Source organism: Megalops cyprinoides, chromosome 18 (genome assembly GCF_013368585.1).
Source record: "Megalops cyprinoides isolate fMegCyp1 chromosome 18, fMegCyp1.pri, whole genome shotgun sequence".
Classification (NCBI taxonomy): Eukaryota; Metazoa; Chordata; class Actinopteri; order Elopiformes; family Megalopidae; genus Megalops; species Megalops cyprinoides.
The window spans coordinates 18,159,964-18,180,511 of NC_050600.1; the positions used below are offsets into that span (position 1 = coordinate 18,159,964).

General features: G+C 48.1%; 1 protein-coding gene across 1 annotated transcript in view; it reads right to left on the minus strand.

Moving 5' to 3' along the window:
- Window positions 1–1,742: 1,742 nt before the first annotated feature.
- The window catches only part of znf827 (zinc finger protein 827), a 49,149-nt gene continuing 30,343 nt past the window's right edge, over window positions 1,743–20,548 (minus strand). Inside the window, exons 6-14 of the mRNA XM_036551469.1 lie at window positions 16,394–16,636; window positions 14,929–14,983; window positions 14,480–14,580; window positions 11,186–11,323; window positions 10,484–10,655; window positions 8,287–8,453; window positions 6,670–6,861; window positions 6,040–6,217; window positions 1,743–2,622 (exon numbers count right to left, since the gene is read on the minus strand). Coding sequence (XP_036407362.1) covers window positions 1,761–2,622; window positions 6,040–6,217; window positions 6,670–6,861; window positions 8,287–8,453; window positions 10,484–10,655; window positions 11,186–11,323; window positions 14,480–14,580; window positions 14,929–14,983; window positions 16,394–16,636 — 2,108 coding nt within the window. The 3' untranslated portion in view covers window positions 1,743–1,760. The remainder of the gene's footprint in view (window positions 2,623–6,039; window positions 6,218–6,669; window positions 6,862–8,286; window positions 8,454–10,483; window positions 10,656–11,185; window positions 11,324–14,479; window positions 14,581–14,928; window positions 14,984–16,393; window positions 16,637–20,548) is intronic.

Here is a 20,548-nt window from a genome sequence, read left to right on the forward strand (position 1 = left end):
TAACACGTCAAATAAAAAAAAGTAAGTGCTATTTCAAAACGGAAACATGACAACGATAAGTGCAGATCTGTTTCCGAAAAGGAGGAATAACAAAGGAGAGCATAACCTTCGCCTCACGCCCCTAAGCGGGCAAGGCGTGTTGCATTATGGGAAGGAATGGCCGCTTCTTCTTCATTGCGCCTTTTGAGGCTTTTTTTCAAGTTGTGTTCTTGCCAAAAAGTTCGTTTTTTTTTTTTGGATTTAACATTTCGTATGTAAAAAGCTAGTTTTGAAAAACGAACACAAAATAAAACAGAAGGCCACCAATATATCCGAATATCACTCTTCACATCTATCTCTGCACCACTTCCACGGTTACATTTAAAAAGCAATACATTCATTCAAGTCATTTTGGAACGATTATTACACAAATTACAAAAAAGCTCCAAAAAGCACCATTATATCGGCACTGACTGAGCGACAGGGAACCCTTGGGGGCCGACACCCGGGTCCCGTCGTCTCCGTGATACAATTACAAAGAACAAAAAAAAAAAAAAAATTTGGGGTGTGTTAAAATATGGCCTGTTATTGTATGTTAAGTGTTAGCGTGAAAACCCGTGTTAATTTCTCCTTTGTCATGCTGCCCCACTGCAGTGCTGACAGCAACAGGCACTTGGGTACAGGAGCTGAACACCGAGCGCTTCTCAACCGACATTCACGTGTGAGGCTAGTCTGACTCGTTTGTTTGTTTGTTTCTCTTTTTTAAAAAAAATCGAGCACGGCGGATAGAGCTCTTCACTCCGCCTACAGGTTGTCGAAAGGGTCCTGCAGACGAGATTTCGGCCTACGGAAACCAGCACTTGTGGACTGCGCTGACCTCACACGTGGGTGTGTCCTGAGTAGCGCTCGAGAACCTTACTGGATTCGTTTCTTTCTGACCTCTCTCCCCTGATTGGACATCCTTGTGGTTCTAGTCTGGATTGGTCCTTGAAAACTCCTGTTTGTACCCCCACAGGTGCCCTGGGACACGTATTTTCTCCTGAAACGCAGTGGAGATCACTATTTCGCAGATGGCTGTTTGATCACTGTACATAACCGTTAGAAAGAAAAAGCTGTAGTAGAAGGCTAGAAAACTATATACAGCATGGCGAATACCTGTGTTGTCTGAGATATTAGTTTGGAGAAAAAAAAGAAGAAAACAGTTCAGCTTCATCGGTTTGTGGACACTGTCTCTGGAGCGTCAAAAATATCAATGGGTCATTTCATATATTGAGCCCATAATAATAATAATCATAATAATAACATCAAAACTATTGAAGCACATATGCAGGCATGCTTTCTAATGCTTTGATTAAGACAAAAGGACACAAATATATAGCACTTATGCATCTCTGTTTCTTCTCCATATTCTTTTCGTTTTTTCCGCATGACACATTTTCAGGTAATGCAGTGGGTTCCTGCTCATTTGTGATTTGATATCCCGGTAAAAAAAAATTAAAATAAAAAAGTAAAAATCTGATTTAATGGAGAAGAAAAGCAGCTTTGATTCAATTGCATGAAGCACGTATAGCCTTTTCTATGAATGCGTGGTTTCTTCTGTACCTTGACATGTTTTTTCTTTTATTTTTTTTTTAATAATACCCAGCATGTTATTATAACTGGACCGGAAAGGTGAGACCGCAGTGGAGCGCAGTTTGTTTCCACCACTGTCCAGGAGGGATGGGGTGGAGATTTGGGGGGGGGGTGAGGGGGGTGGGGGGTGGGGGGGTTGGCCCGGCGCCTCACATCGCCTTGGCCCGCTCCGTCAGCCCCAGGTAGGCCAGGAAGGAGTGCTTTAACGACGTGGGCGACAGGGACGGGGAGGGCGAGGAGCAGGGCGAGGCGGGACGCGGCCAGGCAAGGGGAGGGGGAGGGGAGCGGAACGGCACCCCTCCCCCGAACTGGCTCGGGGAGAAGAGGGTGGTGAGCGGGATGAGGTGGGCCAGCTCCGAGTTCCTGTACTCCTCGTAGCGCAGGGAGAAGGGGGAGCCTTTGGCCGAGAGGTAGCGCGGGGCCGGCGGGGCCTCCCGCTGCTTGCCGCTGACCGACAGGGCCACCGACTGCAGGGCGTGGGAGGCGGACATGCCGAGGGAGGGGCCGCCGCTGCCACCACCGCTCCCCCCGCCCCCCAGGAGCGGCGCCTCCCTGTCGGCTCTCCGCGGCGGTGCCGGGTGGGCCTCCTCCTCGGGGAACTCCCCGCTCTGGTGCTTCTTGACGTGCCGGCTGAAGACGAAGGGGTGGGTGGTGCTGAAGGAGCACTCGGGGCAGCTGAAGGTCTGCCGCGGCGCGTGCTTCAGCTTCTTGTGCAGGTTGAGGTTGTCCTTGCGCTTGCAGCTGTAGCTGCACTGGTCGCAGTGGAAGGGCCGCTCGCCCGTGTGCACGCGCACGTGCTCGATCAGCTTGTTGGCGGTCTTGGACAGGTAGCCGCACTGCTCGCACTTGTAGTGGTTGCCCAGCCGGTGCTCGCGGATGTGCATCTCCAGCTCCAGCTGGTTGGGCTTCAGGGCCTGGCAGATGCGGCACCGGTACTCCATCTTGTAGTGCGTCTTCAGGTGACACTCCATGGCGGCCGGCCGGTTGGTGGAGTAGATGCAGAAGGGACACCTGGGGACGCACACGCACGCACACACACACACACCCACACACACACACACGCACAAGACAGACAGAGAGACAGACAGACAGACCTGGAGGTTAGACTGGAAGCTCAAGCTGCAGCTCGTCCAGAACACATGCTATCAAACACACCCTAATGCGGGAAGGAAGGAGAGACGGCTAAGGCCTGAGGGACACACGGTCTGACCTCACAGTGACACTGGGTTCTCTGTGTGCGCGTGTGCGTGTGTGTGTGTGTGTGTGTATGTGTGTGTGTGTGCTCGTGTACATGTTGCTACAGCTGCTGAGACAGGAGGGAACAGGATTCATGTGTAGGTAAATGAATAAATGAATGGCACTTACATTTAAATAGCACCTTTCATCTGCTCAGGACCCCAAAGCGCTTCACAAACCCTGCAGAACAGAATCACCTCAGAAACCGTTGGTGAATCCCCTGTCTCCTGCTCCACACCTCCACACCGGAGACTGAACCCCCGCACCCCCCGGAGACCCGCCCCCACCTTCACCTGAGCCCAACCGTCAGGCCTAAAACCCCCCGCCCCCCCCCCCAGCTAGTCTACCCCCTTCCTACTGGGCCTGCCCCACCCCCCTCCCCCCCCCCACCACCTTAGTCCTACCCACCTTCCCCCCAGTCACAATAGGAAAGTCATTTCACACATCAGGACATCAGGAACACGCCTGCGACGAGAGAAACAGGCAAAGCTGACCACACAAAAGGCGCGCGGCTCGTGGACTGGAATAGGTCACCCAATTACAGTAATAGCCCCGCTGCCCGGCACGTCATGCGGTCGCCCCCCTGCTGATGCGGTACAGCTGGGGGGCCCGAGGCCACGGCCGAAAACCGGATCAGGCCGGAACACACGAATCCACAGCTACTGCCACCTGCAGTGCGTAATGAGACCGAAGGGCAAGCGATCGGGTAGGACAAAACCGAACATAAGACTTCCTCCTGCACGTGGAGCCGGCTTTCAGTGCGGCCGACTGATGTCTTCGGAATTTAACTTTCTTAACTCTCCGATTGGCCAGACGAGGTGCGACGGTTTCAGCAAACGGGCTCTTTCCTTGCTGGCCTGCATTACAGACGTCCCCCGCGCACTGCAGCGGACCCACGTCTAAAACCTTAAGAGCAGCCAGGCTTAGCTCACACGTCTGGACTGTAGCGCTCGCAGCTGAGCACCCGCACAAGCCGCCGGCCGGACACGGCGTATTAGGTCAAAGTTCGCACCGTTCCGCAAAGGGGGGGGGGGAGCTCGGCCAGAGCCGAGCGGCGGATACCGTACAGAGCCACCCGGCTCCGACGCCTTCTCACTGCCCAACCGCCCACTGCATCCTCCCACAGCAAAATCCGACCCTGTGCTCATGCAAATGCTGGAACCAAAGCAGGGGGAGCTGCGAGACACAGTTTTCGCCCGGTTTCAGGACACAGAGGGCCCGGCAGAGCCGAAACAATGCCCTCTACCAGACTCTTCCCATGAACTCATGTCTAGCTACACAGGGGCAGAAATGATTGACACTGCCTCTCCTGCCAATGAAATCTCTCCGCCCCGTCACAATGGACCCCCGTTACCGCTGAGGTAAACGAATGGATATTTGATTGGCTGTAGCCGTAGAGCCTGCAGTGACACATTATTCACAGAAGCTTCCAGAAGTCATGAATCAATATTTAATTAGTAGCAATGAATGGAAAAAAGACCTCTGCTTGGTGAGAACTCCATGGTGGCACAAAACTAAAGCTATACAGTCTTTTGCAACTGATGGCAAAAAGGAATGCTATGTTTTTTGTTAATGCATTATAGACAAATGCAATATGTATCAGTGAAGAGACATCAGTCAATTAATTATGTTCAATAGCAATGGGACAGACAGTCGACATATATTTCATTAGGCCTAACCAATTAACTACTGATGCTGGGGAATTCATGCAAACACAGACCTTGATGAGGAGAAAAAAGACAATAATACACACCCTGCTATAGACAACACAATGTCAGTGTGTGTATATGTGTTTGCAAATGTGTTTGTTGTGTATGTGCGTATGTATACGTGTGTGTATGCGTGTGTGCACGCACGTGTGTGTATGTACAGCTAGGTGATAGGGTGTTTCACTTATCCTAAATTCATTTTAATAAATAGCACAATTAGGCCTGCTAGTTGATCTAATGGTTCTTGTTTGGTTATTTTCACAGTTGAATCAGATAAGGTTTCCTGCTCGCAGCTCTACCCAGTAAACCTGACGAAACAATGCCACACAGTTTACTTCAACATTGTGCACCATGTTCTTATCAATGTTTTTCATAACCTAGCCTGTCAGACAGTCTTCACATGAACGTCATCGCTGTGTAATGCTGTCCTGCTGGATATGAACTGGGCCGGTACCTGAGCCAGGTTAGAGGGCCACTTTCACAAGCCTCTGCTTCCCATGACAAATTCAGATTAATGGCTAATTCCAGATCAGTGATTTGTATATAAAATAAAGGCTTCAGCTAATTAATCTAGCAAATTAATCTACTAATCGCTCCAGACCTGCATGAGTCAGAGGTATCCAGAGGCTGAGAGAGACTGTGAGGAATTTGGGTAGAGGAGGGGTAAGGATCTGTGTTATGTGCTCCTATCCTGACATTTCCTAAACCTGGCTTAGTCACCTGGTTTCCACATGGATGCATGAGTTCTTCTACAACAGCATATTGTGAAGTAAACGATAGACAGACACTTTAATGAATGGCTGAAGTGTCAACATATCCCCACAATGTAATCTGTCAAAAGTGCCCCCTAGAAACATCCTGAGTGACCTACTTTAGACAACTCTGGTGTGTAAGTGCAGAGAGTGTGGAAAGGACGGGAGTTAGGAAGTGAAGGACCAAAGCCAGGGAGAGGAGGGGAGAGGGAGGAGGAGCTGAAAAAGGGGTGGGTGTGGTTGGATTCAGGAGGGGGGTTTTTGGCAGAGGAAGGATTACAGCTGGATTTGGGGAGGAGTTGTTAAGAAGAAGGGGTGGGGTTGGATTTGAGGAGGGAGAAGTGGACAGAAGGAGCAGTGTGGTTGGAATTGGGGGAGGAGGCGTAGACAGAGGGATGGGGTGAGACAGGATTTGAGAAGGGGGAGTCGACAGAGAGAGGGGTGTGATTGGACGGGGGGGGGGGGGGGGGGGGGGGGGCAGTGGACAGGGAGGGATGTGGATGGATTGGGGGGGAGGAGATTGCAGAGGGAGGGGTGCAATTGGAGTTAGGGAGGGGGAGTGGACAGAGGGAAGGGGGGGATATGATTGGATTGGGAGACGGGGCGGGGGAGTGGACAGAGGGAGGGGGTGTGGCGTGATTGCAGGAGGGGGAGCTGGAGTGGACAGAAGGAGGAGGTGTGGCGTGATTGGGGGGGGGGGAGGGCGACCCTGCTGTACTTGCTTTCCTTACTTCAGCCCTCCGGTAGGGACCGTGTGACACTTCTTGTGCTCCAGCAGCTGCTCGGGGGTCTTCATGAACTTGTGGCAGACGTCGCACTCGAACATGCGCGTGATCAGGTGGATCTGCAGGTGCCGCTCGTACATCGTCCTGGTCTTGCAGACGAAGTTGCAGAAAACGCACTCGAAGCCTGCAGGCGGAGACAAAGCAGCGTACACTGAAGCAGAGCATCATGGGTTAAAGTCTCAAGTTGCGCTTCATGTGTCTTTTTTTTTTTTTTTATTTTGAAAAGTTCTTAACCTCAGTTACTCCATTAGAGTTGCGTCTGTTTACATTCATAATTTATTAATACAGAACACTTACATAATAAAAAGATAATCGCTACATGCATTCATGCCAGGAGTGTGTCATGTAATAATATGTGCCTGCTAAGGACATTAAAACACAACGGCTGACAGAAGCTAGAGTGTACTGGTGTAGGAGGCACAGCTCTGAACTCCACCGAGGGGAGGTCATCCCTGATGCACAGACAAGGATCTATTTTTACATGAACTATCAAGCGTCAGTCCCTCTCCCAGTTATAGATGTGCTGTGTCCTCACAGGTACGGGTACTTCTAGGGGGATGGCATTGATTCCGGTACCTTTCTCTGATTTCTCCTCTGTTCCCGATCCGGATTGGCTGCCCCCGGAGGAGGGCGGGGCCAGCAGGCTCTTCAGCTCCTCGTTGGCGTGGGTGATGTCACTGCTTTCGGAGCCGTTGAGGGAGTCGCTGAGGGCCGAGAGGGACGACGAGGTGCTCTTGGTCTCGCTCAGGGGGCTCCGGGAGCTGAGCGCTGGAGGATCAGGGAACACACGGTTATAAGGAGTGTGACCCAAACCTACCATGTACAGAGCACCGCACTGTAATGCCTTATTACACTGCTTTCTTACCATTTCACTTTACATTACACTACATTAATGTCATTTAGCAGCCGCTCTTATCCAAAGCAACTTACATGGTACAATTTTTACATGTTACCTATTTATACAGCTGGATATTTACTAAGGCAATTGTGAGTTGAGCACCTTGCCCAGCATTACAGCAGCAGTGCCCCAACAGGGAATCGAACTGGCAACCTTTTGGTTACAAGGCCTGCTACTTTCCACTGTGCTACACTGCTACCCCTTCTGCCTGATATGAGCTCTCTCTCAACTATACACAGTAAGCTGTGAATGCATAAAGCCATGGTTTACCACACCAAGACGGTAAACCAAAAGAGCGTCTCTGGTATGAAGTCATCGCGTGTGTGGGTCAGGGACCGGCGGGTGACCTCCATGAAATCGACCCGCTATGCATGCAGACTTCATGTAGCTATGGGAATGGTCAGAGGTCAATGGCACGCTCACACAGCCGGCTTAAAGCTCCTCACAATAATGTGTCTTTGTGAGGTGGATGAACACGCTGTATTTAGCGTTCTCAACGCTGGTCACTTCCAAAGGCCTCGGCATAAAAAAAGGCTCACAAGCAAGCTGAATGGTACACGTGTTTGGTAATTAGACAGGCTGTCACTGTGTGAGATTAAATGCTTACTTAGAACCTCTCTACAAAAAAAAAAAAACAAAGAAAACATACAATGGCCATTTTCCGTTCCCCTTGGCAGTGTTATATCTTGTTAAACAAAAGCGTTCTTCACTAAGTGGTCCCGTCTCGTGCAGCTGTGACTTTTTTGGAGTGGAGGACCTACATTATCGATTTGCTCTTGTCCTGATAACACCGATCTTCTAATGAGCGTCGACGCAGAACAGGACAATACCACACATTAAGCTGAAGAGCACCTCGTACCAGAAATAACTCTCCCGTCCAACAAAGAAAAAAAAAGTGTTCTATTATGGACACACAAACATGCACACTTCCACACATGCACACACACACTCCCTGGTGTACAGCTGTCGGTACAATTAAAATGTGCCTCTGCATGTTATTCTCAGAAACGAGGGCTAGATGGTGGAACGTTAAACATGAAAAAACAAGGCACCGCTTCAGAAATTAAACGGCTTGATTACTCCATCTTGTTTTGCGGAGAACTTGAGCGTCTTTTGTGAGGACGGTGATAATGAGGACAGTGACACTTGGAGGAGAAGTGTGAAGAGGGAACGCAGGATGTTTCCGGCGGTTTTTTTTTTTTCCAGCTGGGGGAGAGGGGCAGCAGGGCGTTCGGCAGAGACACGGGCGCCTGGGGACAGGGGCGGTGGCGCGGCGTCGGCCCACACGCTCTCACCTGCGTGGTCGGCGCTGACGTGCGTCTTCATCTCGCTCTCCTCACTGCAGACGAAGTCGCAGGCGCTGCAGCAGAGGGAGAACATCCACTGCTCCTTGTCCACGTGCAGGGACATGTGGCTGACGAACTGGGCGTTCAGCTCCGTCTCGAACCCGCACACGTGACAGCTGTGGGGGGGGGGGGCAGAGGTGTTAGCCACACTGTGAAGAACAGACCGGCGACGATGCGAAGGGACATCTGCACTGATATCAAGGAACAGAGACTCAGTGACTCAGAGGAGCAGACCACTGACACAATGAATCATGGGAACAGTCCACTGACACAATGAATCATGGGAACAGACCACTGACACAATGAATCATGGGAACAGTCCACTGACACAATGAATCATGGGAACAGACCACTGAGAAAGTGACACAGAGAAAACAGCAGCACAGACAGAGAGGCTTACAGGGATAGAGCAACACAGACACAGAAAACTACAGGCATAGAGAAGCACTGACAGAGAAACTCATGGGGACAGAAACAGAGAAAAAGAACAGGACTAACAGAACAGGGATGGGATTAATTCTGAATATGTAGGTAAATCCCAAATGAGTTAGTGAGTTAGAATTGTAATTTAAATTTAAATAATTGGAACTTCAATGAAAGCAAACAGGATTCTAAATCATTGAGCTTGTTTTCAGTTTTTTGAAAAGTTTGGCTAATGCTTTTACTTTGTAACAAAAACAACTTGGCTCAACTTTCACCTGAAGGTTGTTTTTTTATTCATCCTAATACAATTAATTACATGCACAGGTTTCTGGTTAATGCAGTTTTTAGACCCAACAGGAAAATATGAGAGAATAAGCAGAGAATAAGCAACAGGAAAATTCCGGAAATCTAATAAGCCGTGCTTAAGACACAGGCTATAAAAGTATGCATGCATCTTAGAGAACGATTTGTACTCTTTACTGTGATCTACACATTAAACGCAGGCATTAATGCTTTAAAAATGAGAGGGAACTTCACGGAATTTGAAGCAAAATCCGGCTTCCTTTCATTCCAGTTAAAAAAGGCAAAGGGAAGGACTGACAGAGAGAGGCGCTGACACAGTGACCCACCGGAACCCTCTTGCAGACACATATCTCCACGGTTTATATCCATGGGATAAAGGCAAATGGCACTTTAATCTCCGGTAGGTATTAGGGATGCTAAAGACCTCAAAGGGCTGTAATCACAGGCTATTCTGAGCCCTGGTGTGTGTGTCATTATTTTACGCGTCTACCTCTGCTTGGGGTTACCTGACTGTCAGGCCAGGTTCTCTGAATCACCGGATTGGAAAATTAGACATACACGGTACTCCTCCAAGTCCTTTTATCCGTCCGCGTTAACCCCAAATAACACTAAACGCATCTGTTACTGTGCATTTAACTTAAAAGTATTATTCATTTGTTCGGCACATGACCTCTGAAGGTCGAGACCACTAAGGTGGGCAGTGTTGCTTTCTGAAGCATGGAAGACGATGTGTGATTTCATGACACCTATCCACATGGGATTACCAGAACATACAGTACCGGTCAAAAGTTTGGACACAATTTTTATTCTTTATTTTTGCTATTTTCCATATTTTAGAATAACAGCAAAGACATCAAAACATGAAATGGCACAAATGGAATTATGCAGTGACCAAAAAAGTGTCAAAACAAATCAAAACTTATATTTTTTGATTCTTCAAAGTACGCAAAAAATATTTGTTAAAAATAACATTCTTTTGGAATGAAGGTCATACATAGGCATCAACTTCACTATTTATGTCTGTCTAAGAAACAAATTTCAAGCAAAAAGTATTTAGATCAAAACGTCTTTGAATGCATGACTCCCATTATCTTAATCAGGTGTGTCCAAACTTTTGACTGGTGCTGTACGAAAACCTTCAACACGGTGTGCTGTGCCATATCATGGTTTGAAAACATACAGTAGACTACCCTTTAATGACTCCCCAAACAGCTTAACCTCATCTTACAACCACGAGTAAAAGGGCCTTCGGGGTCCCTCAGGTATAATTAGCCGTTTCTGTCCTTGCTCTAAGATTATGAAGAGTATGTGTGTGTAATTTCAATTTTCTGTGTATTTATGTGCACAGCGCCTTTGGTACTGTAAAGCGGTGCAGAGCGCTGTACGTGCCTGCTAACCTGTGTGCGCTTTTTTGGTTTACCTGTAGTAGTAGGGGCAGTTGCTGCGCTGGCTGGCCTCGGCGGTGACGGCGGTGACGATCTGCTCGGCGTCGGTGCTCACCAGCTTGACGGAGTGGATGGTGAGGTGCTGGTTGAGGTTGGCGCGGCACTTGGCCGCGTACGGGCACAGGTGGCATCTGTACTTCCGCTCGTCTGCAACGGCAAGCGGAATGAGCTCCGTTAAGAGGGCCGACAGGTTTCTGCTGGGCACGGCGATGTCACAGCGCGGGGGGGGGGGAGGTGAGCCGCCCTCGTGGGACTCTGGGAGGGGGTAACCGAATCGAGGTGGTGACAGGTGCTTCTGCGGTTCACTGCCTGGCTCTTCCGTTCATTTCGTTTTCGTTTTAGAATTTCTGTCTGTGTTTTTTTTTTTTTTTTTGCTGAGTGCCAGCCACACAGCTGACAAGGTGCCAACCTCCTGGCAACCTGATGAAATGGGCACCTGTCCTACCAAGACTAATCAGCACCCTAATCATATTAAATTTAAAAGCCCCGCACACAACAACGGCTTAATTACCTGTCTACAATTAACTAGTTGCCTTGGATGTGTCTATTATATCTAGACCTGGGTAGTCAGTCTGGATGCTGGGTGAGCGGGCGGAGGTGCCGTGCTGGTGACCCCGTTGGGTGTTTGTTGGTCTGGGACCGGGCGTTCAGGGTGGGCGGAGCATGCGGGCTCTCACCTGTGTGCAGCGACAAGTGGCGCGAGAGTGTCTGCTGCCTGCCGAAAACCTTCCCGCACACGGGGCAGGGGTACAGCTGCTCGCTCATCCTCCACTGGGACGTCCCGTTCCCCGGTTCCCCGCCCGCCTTCTCCGAATCTGTAATACAGAGACACCCGGTCAATTGGCTACTTCACGTCCCCGCCCCCCCTGCCCCTCCCAGCCTCTCCCTCCGCCACCGGACCGTCCCCTGTAGCCTCCCCCACCCTCCTCCGGCTTCGCTCCGTAATGAGGAGGTGAGATCATCACAGAGACAAGGAGAGTTAGTGAATTAACCTTCCGACGGAATGGCAGCCAGCGGCCCATTAAGATTCAGCGCCACGGGCCTTCCTTTAGGGAGAAAACCTCATCAGCGCGCAGCGCCGGCCCGCCTGTACGTACTGCCTGTTAGAGGCGGGATGCAGGCGGAATTTCAACACGCCTTCATTGTTCCCACTAATCGCGTGGCACATGTGGGAAGCCCTCTCAGTTACCACACGCATCCGGAAGCCTCTCCCAGCCCCATGAACAAAGGCGGGAACAACGGCGTGAATAAAAGCCTAACTGCATTTATGAACGCTATATAAGCAAGGGTAACTGAACCCACACAGAGCGTCAGCAATCCAGAGTCCTCCTGCTGGTAATGACACATTATGAATGAACGCTGAACAGCATCTGGAATAGGAAGCAAATGGCTGGGCAGCCACTAAAATCAGAGGGCATTGGAAAGAGGGAAGAGAAATGTAAATGTATAGTTCTTATTTTTGTGAACTCGGAGGAATTTCAAGTTGCAAGATTACATGAGTTTTAACTTTTAACAAGATTTTCACCACCATTTTTGTTTTTTGATAAAAATGTTGGACTTCATTTGGAAGTGGATTAGTGTTCTTACTGGTGAAATAATACATCATAGACTATAACAAACAATTTAAAACATTAACCTTCAAAACTGTAAAAACCTCAGGTTCTGCAAATATTCATTAGTTATGGTGGGTACAGGGATGTGTTTGGATGCCGCATCGCCTGTGACCTGGGTCATCACGGCAACAACTCCAGGGACGAGAGAGGAAGTGATGGAGCGAGGGAGTGTTAGAAAGTCAAAGGAAACCACTGAAACCCGAGTGCTGTCCTCACCATGGGACTTTCACTTATTATTACAGCATACGGCAATCTCTTATTTCTCTTACTATTTATTACATGTTGGTGTAGCTGGTGTTGTTTGATAATGAACCCTTTATGAGGGTGTAGGTCGACAAGTCATTAAGTTGGAATACCTGTAAAAATATGCGTATGCACAGTGACTGGTTTTGAATACAGACAATAGCTAAATGAAACAGACAGCCAACATCAGTTGCACTCAATCTTCCCAACAACGTTCTGAATGAATTCCGATAAGAAAGCAATTCTCATCAGACCGGTCAGAGAAAATGAGCCCTACACCTTCAGCATCTGCCAGCGTCCTTTTCTCGCTTCCCCTGTAGCCAGCTTAATTCCTCCTGGGTATCACGATCACCTGCCGAGGTCATATCCGCCTCGACGACACACATCGGGATCCTCACGTGACTCGTGCCCTGATGTAGGTCTGCGCACCTGTCCGAGGCCTCGCAGAGGTGGGCTGTAGCATATGTTTGCTGAAGCAGCGGCGTGCTATAGCGGTGATGTGCCGCAGGGCAGAGCAAAGGAAGCAGTACCATCGAGTGTCATACCCTCTCACTAAAAACCCCTCCAGGCCAGAGGAGCCACAGATCACCAGGGCAACAAAGGCAAGGGGCAGGGGAGGGGGAGGAGGCGGCAGGGCTGTGTGCGGCCAAGCACACCCGAGCGCAGGGGAGAGATGCCCCCGGACCGACCTTCGGCCACCGCCGCCCCGCACTGACCGCTCAGATTTGAGGGGATGTAGGGATGTTGGCCCACAAGCTCCTTAGAGGCTCACATCTGAAGCGGGGATGAGCCTGCTGATGCCGGGGTTGCGGAAGGGCGCGCTGGCGCCGGGTCCAGAGGGGCCTGCCATGTCTAATTGCCAAGATTAAAGGTTACCGTGGGCTGTAAAGGGAGTTAATGGCATAATTGTTCTTATTAAAGCTGTATACAGGCAGCCACCACAACACTGGCTGACTTTGACCGGGAGAGGTACAAGGGCCTGGCAGGGCACATTTAACTACACGCCGAAAACGAACCAAGGCATGCGTGCACGCACACACACACACACACACACACACACACACATATATGTTTACACACACACAGAAAAAAAAACACAAATACAATTCCATAATTGGAACAAGGAATTCCATCATTCATAATTTCATATTTATGCACACGCAAGCTTACAGACACTCACACATGCTCTCACACACAATTTCGCACATGCATGCATGCAGGCACACATACAGACAGACACACACACACACAATCTCACAAACACATGCAAACATGTATGAACACTGCAGTGCCAATAAATGCACAAAAAAAGTTCTAACAGTAAAGTGAGCACAGAGCCTACTAACACACACTACTACTGCTCAACCACACACCAGTTCAGCCCAATACACGTACTCTACAAAGGAAACATTACAACCCAGTAGGGCTTTTGCTCACTGTTAATGCTTTTAGTCTCTTTGTAAGCAAATTCTTGGGAATTTTTAACTGTACGTACACAATGGGACAGAAGCACTGCTCCTCATGCTAAAATTAACCTGTGGGGAAGGTGTACAATCAGACTTATATCTGTGACCTAATCCCTCGCCCCAGAGCTTTAGTGCAGAAAGGGGTCCATGCTGTGTGCCATGGGGGCCTGTGGCTGCCCTGAGTACATACTTTAGGCAGCAGTGACCACTCCTGACACGTACACTGTAAAAATGAATGAACCTGATGACACAGGCCTGTCACCCACGTTATACTTATATCCCTGCCTTACTCCAAGCCAGGAGAGGAGTAAGCATGACTGAGGGTCAATCCCCTTCCATCCACACTATCCCTTAAGAAGGAGAGAAGATTAGCTTTTAACTACGCATGTGTGAGAGGCTATCCCTTTCCACCCACGCGATCCTTTCAGAAGGCCAACATATTTGCTTTCACTTAACGCATGTGTGAGGGGCTATCCCCTTCAACCCATACCACCCCTTAAGAAGAGAAACACATTAGCTTTCCCTTATGTGTGCGTGAGAGGCTGTCCCATTAAACCCACACGATCCCTTAGAAAGAGGAAAACATTAGCTTTCGCTTATGCACGTGTAAGGGACAATCCTTAGATTGGGAGCTGTAGGATGGGCTCACCGTGGGCTGCTGCCCTGGCCGACGAGCTGGCCTCGCTGGCAGCCGCATCCTTGGAGCAAGACGAAAAGGGTGATTGTCCGAAGCGGTCTTCAAGGAAGGGGCTGGAGGAGGGACACACAACAAAAATGAACTGTTTATCCTGGGTCAACTGTCGACTCCAACGCCACAGCACAAAATCACATACTGTCTGTCACACATTACAACTGACAAAGAGTCGCTGGCTTAATAAGGTCTTAACACTGAGTACAGACAGGAACCATTCTCTTCGTTATGTACCTGAGAAAGGAGGGTCTGACATTAGCTTATTAAAGCTCTGTGCTTCTTAATATCCAGGGCAAAGGCTCCTAACCCTATGTTTCTCTACATTTCTTGCATTTCAGTTTTTTTTTTTTTTTTTTTTACAAAAACCATACTAGATGATAGTTATTATACATAATTTTATATCTTACCTGTTCATGCCCAACATATTGCCGTCTTTGTGGTTGTTAGCTTTGCTCACTTTTTCTGAAAGACAATTTTGAATGATCAATGATCTTAAGCAAGTAATATCATTCAGTACCTTTATTTTTTGCATTTCTTTTGTAATTACATATTTGCATTTTTATTGTTTTTCAGTCATTAATTTATTTGTCTTTATTTGTCTGTTGTGACTTCTGGCCACTAGTGTACCCTAACAACCAGACTGATGTTGAATGCTAACTTTTTGGACATTATGTCTGAATGATGGCATATTTGGTAAAGAAGGAGATCATCTCCAATTGTGGCCCTTGCATTTGAGTTTGCCACTTTTCTGGCATCATCTTCTTGGCAGGACAGAAATTGCCAGTAGCTTTGAATTCCTAGGTGCTACAGTAGGAACTAGTAAGTTCAGTTTCTTGGGAATTTTTTAACAACCAATAATTTAATCAACCAATGGGTGGAGGTCAAGGACCCTGAATTTAGCTTGAAATTTTCAGACAGCTCTCAGACATAAACCAAAACAATGAATTCTTCTAAAGTGCTGGAAGCTTCAATAAAGTTCTCGAAGCTTCTATTAACCTCCAGTCAAAAAAAAATACTTGATGGAGGATTCCAGCTGTGGTGCTTCATTTTGAAATGCTTTTGAACGGTGTATAAATTGAATTATTTGAGGTACAGATGAGCATGTGCACAAACCCCAGGGCAAGAGTTACGTGGGACATTCCAAACATTTAAAAATCACCCCTGTCAAAGCCTTCAACCAAACATCCAACTAAACACTTATCTAGGGTTTCATCTTCTACTATTTACTAAACATTTCTAGAGTGGTGATAAACCAGTGTAGAATAAACCAGTGCAGTGAACCAACAGTGTAAGTGCACTTGTGTGTAAAAATCTGAGAGAGGTGAAGAAATAGTGAAATCACTTCTGCTGGTCAGAAAGCCGGTTTTACTGTGCCTCAGTGGTGTTACACGACACTTCTGTGCCACAACTCTGCATTACACATCAAAATCAAGGAGCTACATGTACGCCACATGCCTCAGATGAGGCTGGAAGCATGCAACAATACAAGCACAGTATGAATCTGAAAACCAGACTGACTGTGGAACTATACAAAATATCAACCAACACATTACATTACTGGCATTTAGTAGACGCTCTTTTCCAGAGCGACTTACATCAATCACAGTCTTTTTTTTTTTTTCCTTTTAACAATGTTATCCATTTATACAGCTGGATATTTATTGAGGCAGCTGTGGGTTAAGTACCTTGCCCAAGAGTACAGCAGTGCCCTAGCGGGGAATTGAACCGGCAAACTTTCGGTTACAAGTCCTGCTACTTAACCACTATGCTACACTGCTGCCCAATACAAAAAACAAAATGTCAAATGGTGGCGGTCAACAGTGTGTCTGTGGGAAAGAGTGAAGTGCGATTTTCAGTGAAGTGGCCTCCTACCTGAGAGCTGGTACAGGAGCTCGGAGGCCATCTTGACAGATATGTCTTGGGAGAACAGGCCCTTTTGCGGGCGGGCCAGGCCCTCGGGGAGGCCGACCAGGGGCTCAGTCTTCTCGCACCCCGGCAAGGGGCTGAAGCCCAGCAGGTGCGAGGGGGGCGGAGGCGGCGTCTGGTCCGGGAGGTCCACCTCCATGGGCTCCGCCTTCACCGTCACCATCTGCACACAGGAATCCTTGTTGTTCTCTGCCAACACAGACAGGACAGATCTTATCCAGAGGAAGTGCCACCTGAGCCCACCTGAGCCTCCAGACAAATTCTCAGCAGCCAGTCACCACACCAGGTCATATAAGAGCAAGAGGACAACAAGATTACCAAAAATATTTCCATAAATGTAAGTGAAACAGAAAGAGTCCCGTGTTTCTGCATTCAACTATAAACACTGATGAGCTTCCCAAAGTGTCGTGATTGGGGGTGGGTGTGTGACATCTTCATGGTGAAACGACAGAAAGCGATGATAATACAGAGTGACTCTCAAAAATACATATACGGACTTTCAAATAAGAATATCAGAAATTGTTGAGACAGACACAGTCAGAAAGCCAGGCAGGCAGACATAGCCAAAGTCAGTGTTGTTACATTTAGGGAACATTTTCAGTACTCATCAAGTGCTATGGTCAGTGGTCAAAACAACTGGATGTTTTTTTCATTATGTAAAACATCGAAAGAACAAAACACGATTAAACAATAGTGCCTGTGCTTTTAAAACATTCATGTCAACACAGTAAAGCCTTTATATAGCAAGTAGCTTGGAACTGACTTGGATTAGTTATGGAGCCCAGACAAATGAGGGGGGAAAAATACAGCTGAAACTGGGTTTGGAAATTAAAATGCTGATCGTCAATGCTCCCTTTACTACAAAGGGAAATGCATCTTTCAGATCAGTACAGCAGATTCACAATTATCTCACTAAATATGTAACCCTTCCTGAGAGCTGCAGAAGTAAGAACTATGTGCTTGAATGTCTGCACTGTGTTAAAAAGGTGGTTTGAAATGAGATTAAGGAAATTTTACAAAATACCCATTTTCACACCCTGATCCTTGACAACAGGAACGACACTATGGTGCAAAAAATTTTAATCCATCAATTACAGAGAACAGAATGATGCCAATCACAGGACTATATTTGCTGGCATCATTCACTTCACAGCATGCAGCGCTCAGCATATCACTGATGCAATTTTGCAATTCTACAAGGATCCCGGGCCTGGACTGACACAAAATGGTGACTACGCCCTCAGACAACCTGCTTGTGTCAGGCCAGGTAAGCACAATGGAGACATTGTATGACTTCACTCAGAACCATGCCAAACTAAGGGAACTAAGGTCCTGTTCATGACGATTGCTAGGACCCAGGCCACCAATGAAGGAGGTGTAGACACTGCTGTTAACAGCCTTTACAGTGTTACAGTGGTCATCTCCGAAACAGAAGAAGTTTTGTGTGGTTCAAAAGCACCTGCAAGTTTGACTTCCGGGATATGCTTAATTTCTGATCCGGTTTTGACATCGAAACTGGATTCTTCCAAGCACAGCTCTGATTGAGATGCAGGACATCGCACCGCATTACATTATTGTCATTTAACAAACACTCTTCTCCAATTTAGCAATTTACAGAGCAATTTACATAGTAGGTTACAATTCTATCAGCTTATACAGGTAGATATTTACTGAGGCAATTCTGGGTTAAGTACCTTGCCCAAGGGTACAGCAGCAGTGCCCCAGCGGGGAATCAAACCAGCAACCTTTTAGTTACAACTCCTGCTGCTTACCACTATGCTGCACTGGCGTCCCGTTATATTACATCAACAATCCAATGCAATATAAAACCAATGCAAAAAATATACATACACACACATATATGTACACGTACACAAGGGCCACACTGCTGCCCTGTGTGTGAGGAGGCTGTAATCAGACTGCTCTGAACAACATCAGTGAGTAAAAATATGTTAACAGCACTTTAAAACTCCATAGGAAACTTTAAAAACCTGTAGGAAAAGAGAAAACTTGGTGTGTTCCATACATTTGCGGAGCCTCTGCTGTCAGAACCTAAACTTAGAGGATGAAGATTTTGCCTCAGGGCATAATGAGACCACGAGTGAGGTTAACCCCATCCACTAAGCCTTGTTTGTGTCACTTAGCCAAGAGGGGGCAGCGGGGCTAAGGGCAGAGCGATCAAGCTATTAAACGCTAGGTCGTAAACATTTAGGCTGACGGATTTGCAAATCGCAGGCGCCATCTTACCCAGCTGACAGTAAAGCTGTAAAAAGACCTTTAGCATGTTACCCAAAAGGAAAGACACAAAAAAGTAACATGCAGCTAACAATTCCATTTCACTGATTTGTGTCATCACTTTTTTTGAAATTACTGCTCAGATAAATTAAGAGGGAACACTACTGAAAGCACTGCAATTCTAATTAAGGTTTCAAATAAATCTAGGCCTGGGTATAATGCTGGTAGCTTCTCCAACAGACTGAAGCACATGAACAGAAGCAGATTCAGTGAAATTGGGGGCCCCCCTCAGAGGCCCTTGTAGCTTATTCAATCTTACTGAGGTACCTGTATGATGCTGGGTCTATTATAACGACCCGGACAGCAGCGAACTCATTACGGACCGCCGACTGTTTCATGTAACTTACGCGTTGTAAAACCATCCTTCCGTGCGACCATTTTGAGAGCAATGTCTGATTATTATCAGATAAAGCCCTCTTTTTTTGCATAAAGAGGTCTCTGCAAATTCTTTTTCAGCAAAAAAAAAACCCCCTTAAGACTTCGCTCCTCTCGGATTCAAAAGGTTAGACAAACTTCCCGCTAAAAACAGCAGCCTTTATCCCCCCAAAAAAGGTAACGCATTTAAAACAAGTGGGGTTTCGGTGGGGCACGGGGTGATTATCGATTTGCAAATTTGTGCCTGCCACGGCGGAGAGAGCAGGGAGGGGGGGAGAGATTGGGCGGAGGATCCGACCCCGCGCTCCCTCGGAAGCCTCCCGGGCAGAGCCTGCTGCGCTGCTCGTGTCCGGGCCTGACCTACATTGTGCGCCCGCCGTGTAGGTGTCAGGCCTGTCCGCCGAGCCGCCGCGCCAGCGCTCCGACCGCTCGCGGCCCCCGCTAATCCCTTAATAAGGCGCCTGCGGCCGGCGCGCTAACACTCGCTCACGATCCCTGCACCGCTGCGGCCGCGAGGGCAGGGGGCGGGGCTTTCGGTGGCACGTAAGGACAGGCTCCGCATAGCTAAGTATGTCACAACAGCCTGAGGGGCTTTGTGAGAGAAAAACGCTTTCATTTTGTGCGACTGTATATAGCTCTTTATTGGACAATCCACATTCAAGTAACCTCTTCCTTATCGCCCGTTTGTAGTTCTGCCTGCACTATTAGGTACTACTAAAATTGCTGCTAACACTACAACTGCTGATAATAACAGCAATACATTATTTTTGTAGTATTTGTAATAGTAGTATTGTGAGCATTAGCATTATTAATCGGTCACAAGGAAAATCCTCAGAAAGCACCGCCCCCCCCGGCTTTTAGCATGCCACGTCTCTTTAATGCGCTGCCGGTACTGACTGCAGCGGCTCGGCCGCGCGGGAGGGCTTTGCCTGTCAGAGCACCAGGCCTCCCCCCTTTGTGTGCGAGGCAACCTCTCCCTGCAGGCTGCGCAGCACCCAGGCTCAGCGCGTCACACACACACACAGCCACAGCGTCGGCTACAGCGCACAAAGAGCCACGCGCTGTTCCCACGGCGCGCCCACAACAGGAACATCGCCCTGCTTTTTTATTTTTTTTCGATGCTTCACGATTGTTGTTTTATTAATGCCCTCTGGCAGAGATAGGAGAAATACGCGTCGCTGTGAGGACAACTCTGTTTACATTACATTACCGCACTGGTTGTTTGCCCTACTGCATGTAGCCGGTAGCAGCTCACAGTCTCGTGGTTACAAATTGATTAGGCTTAACCAGGCCCTTTCACCAGGTGTAAAAGGTCGTTCCTTTCAGCAGCTGAATTTCTAGGTGTCTTTCAGTATAGCCTCAGTAGATTTGAGTTACAGCACCTTATTCAGGGACACAACAGCAGCCTCCTTCCTGGGGCTGTAACCCAAC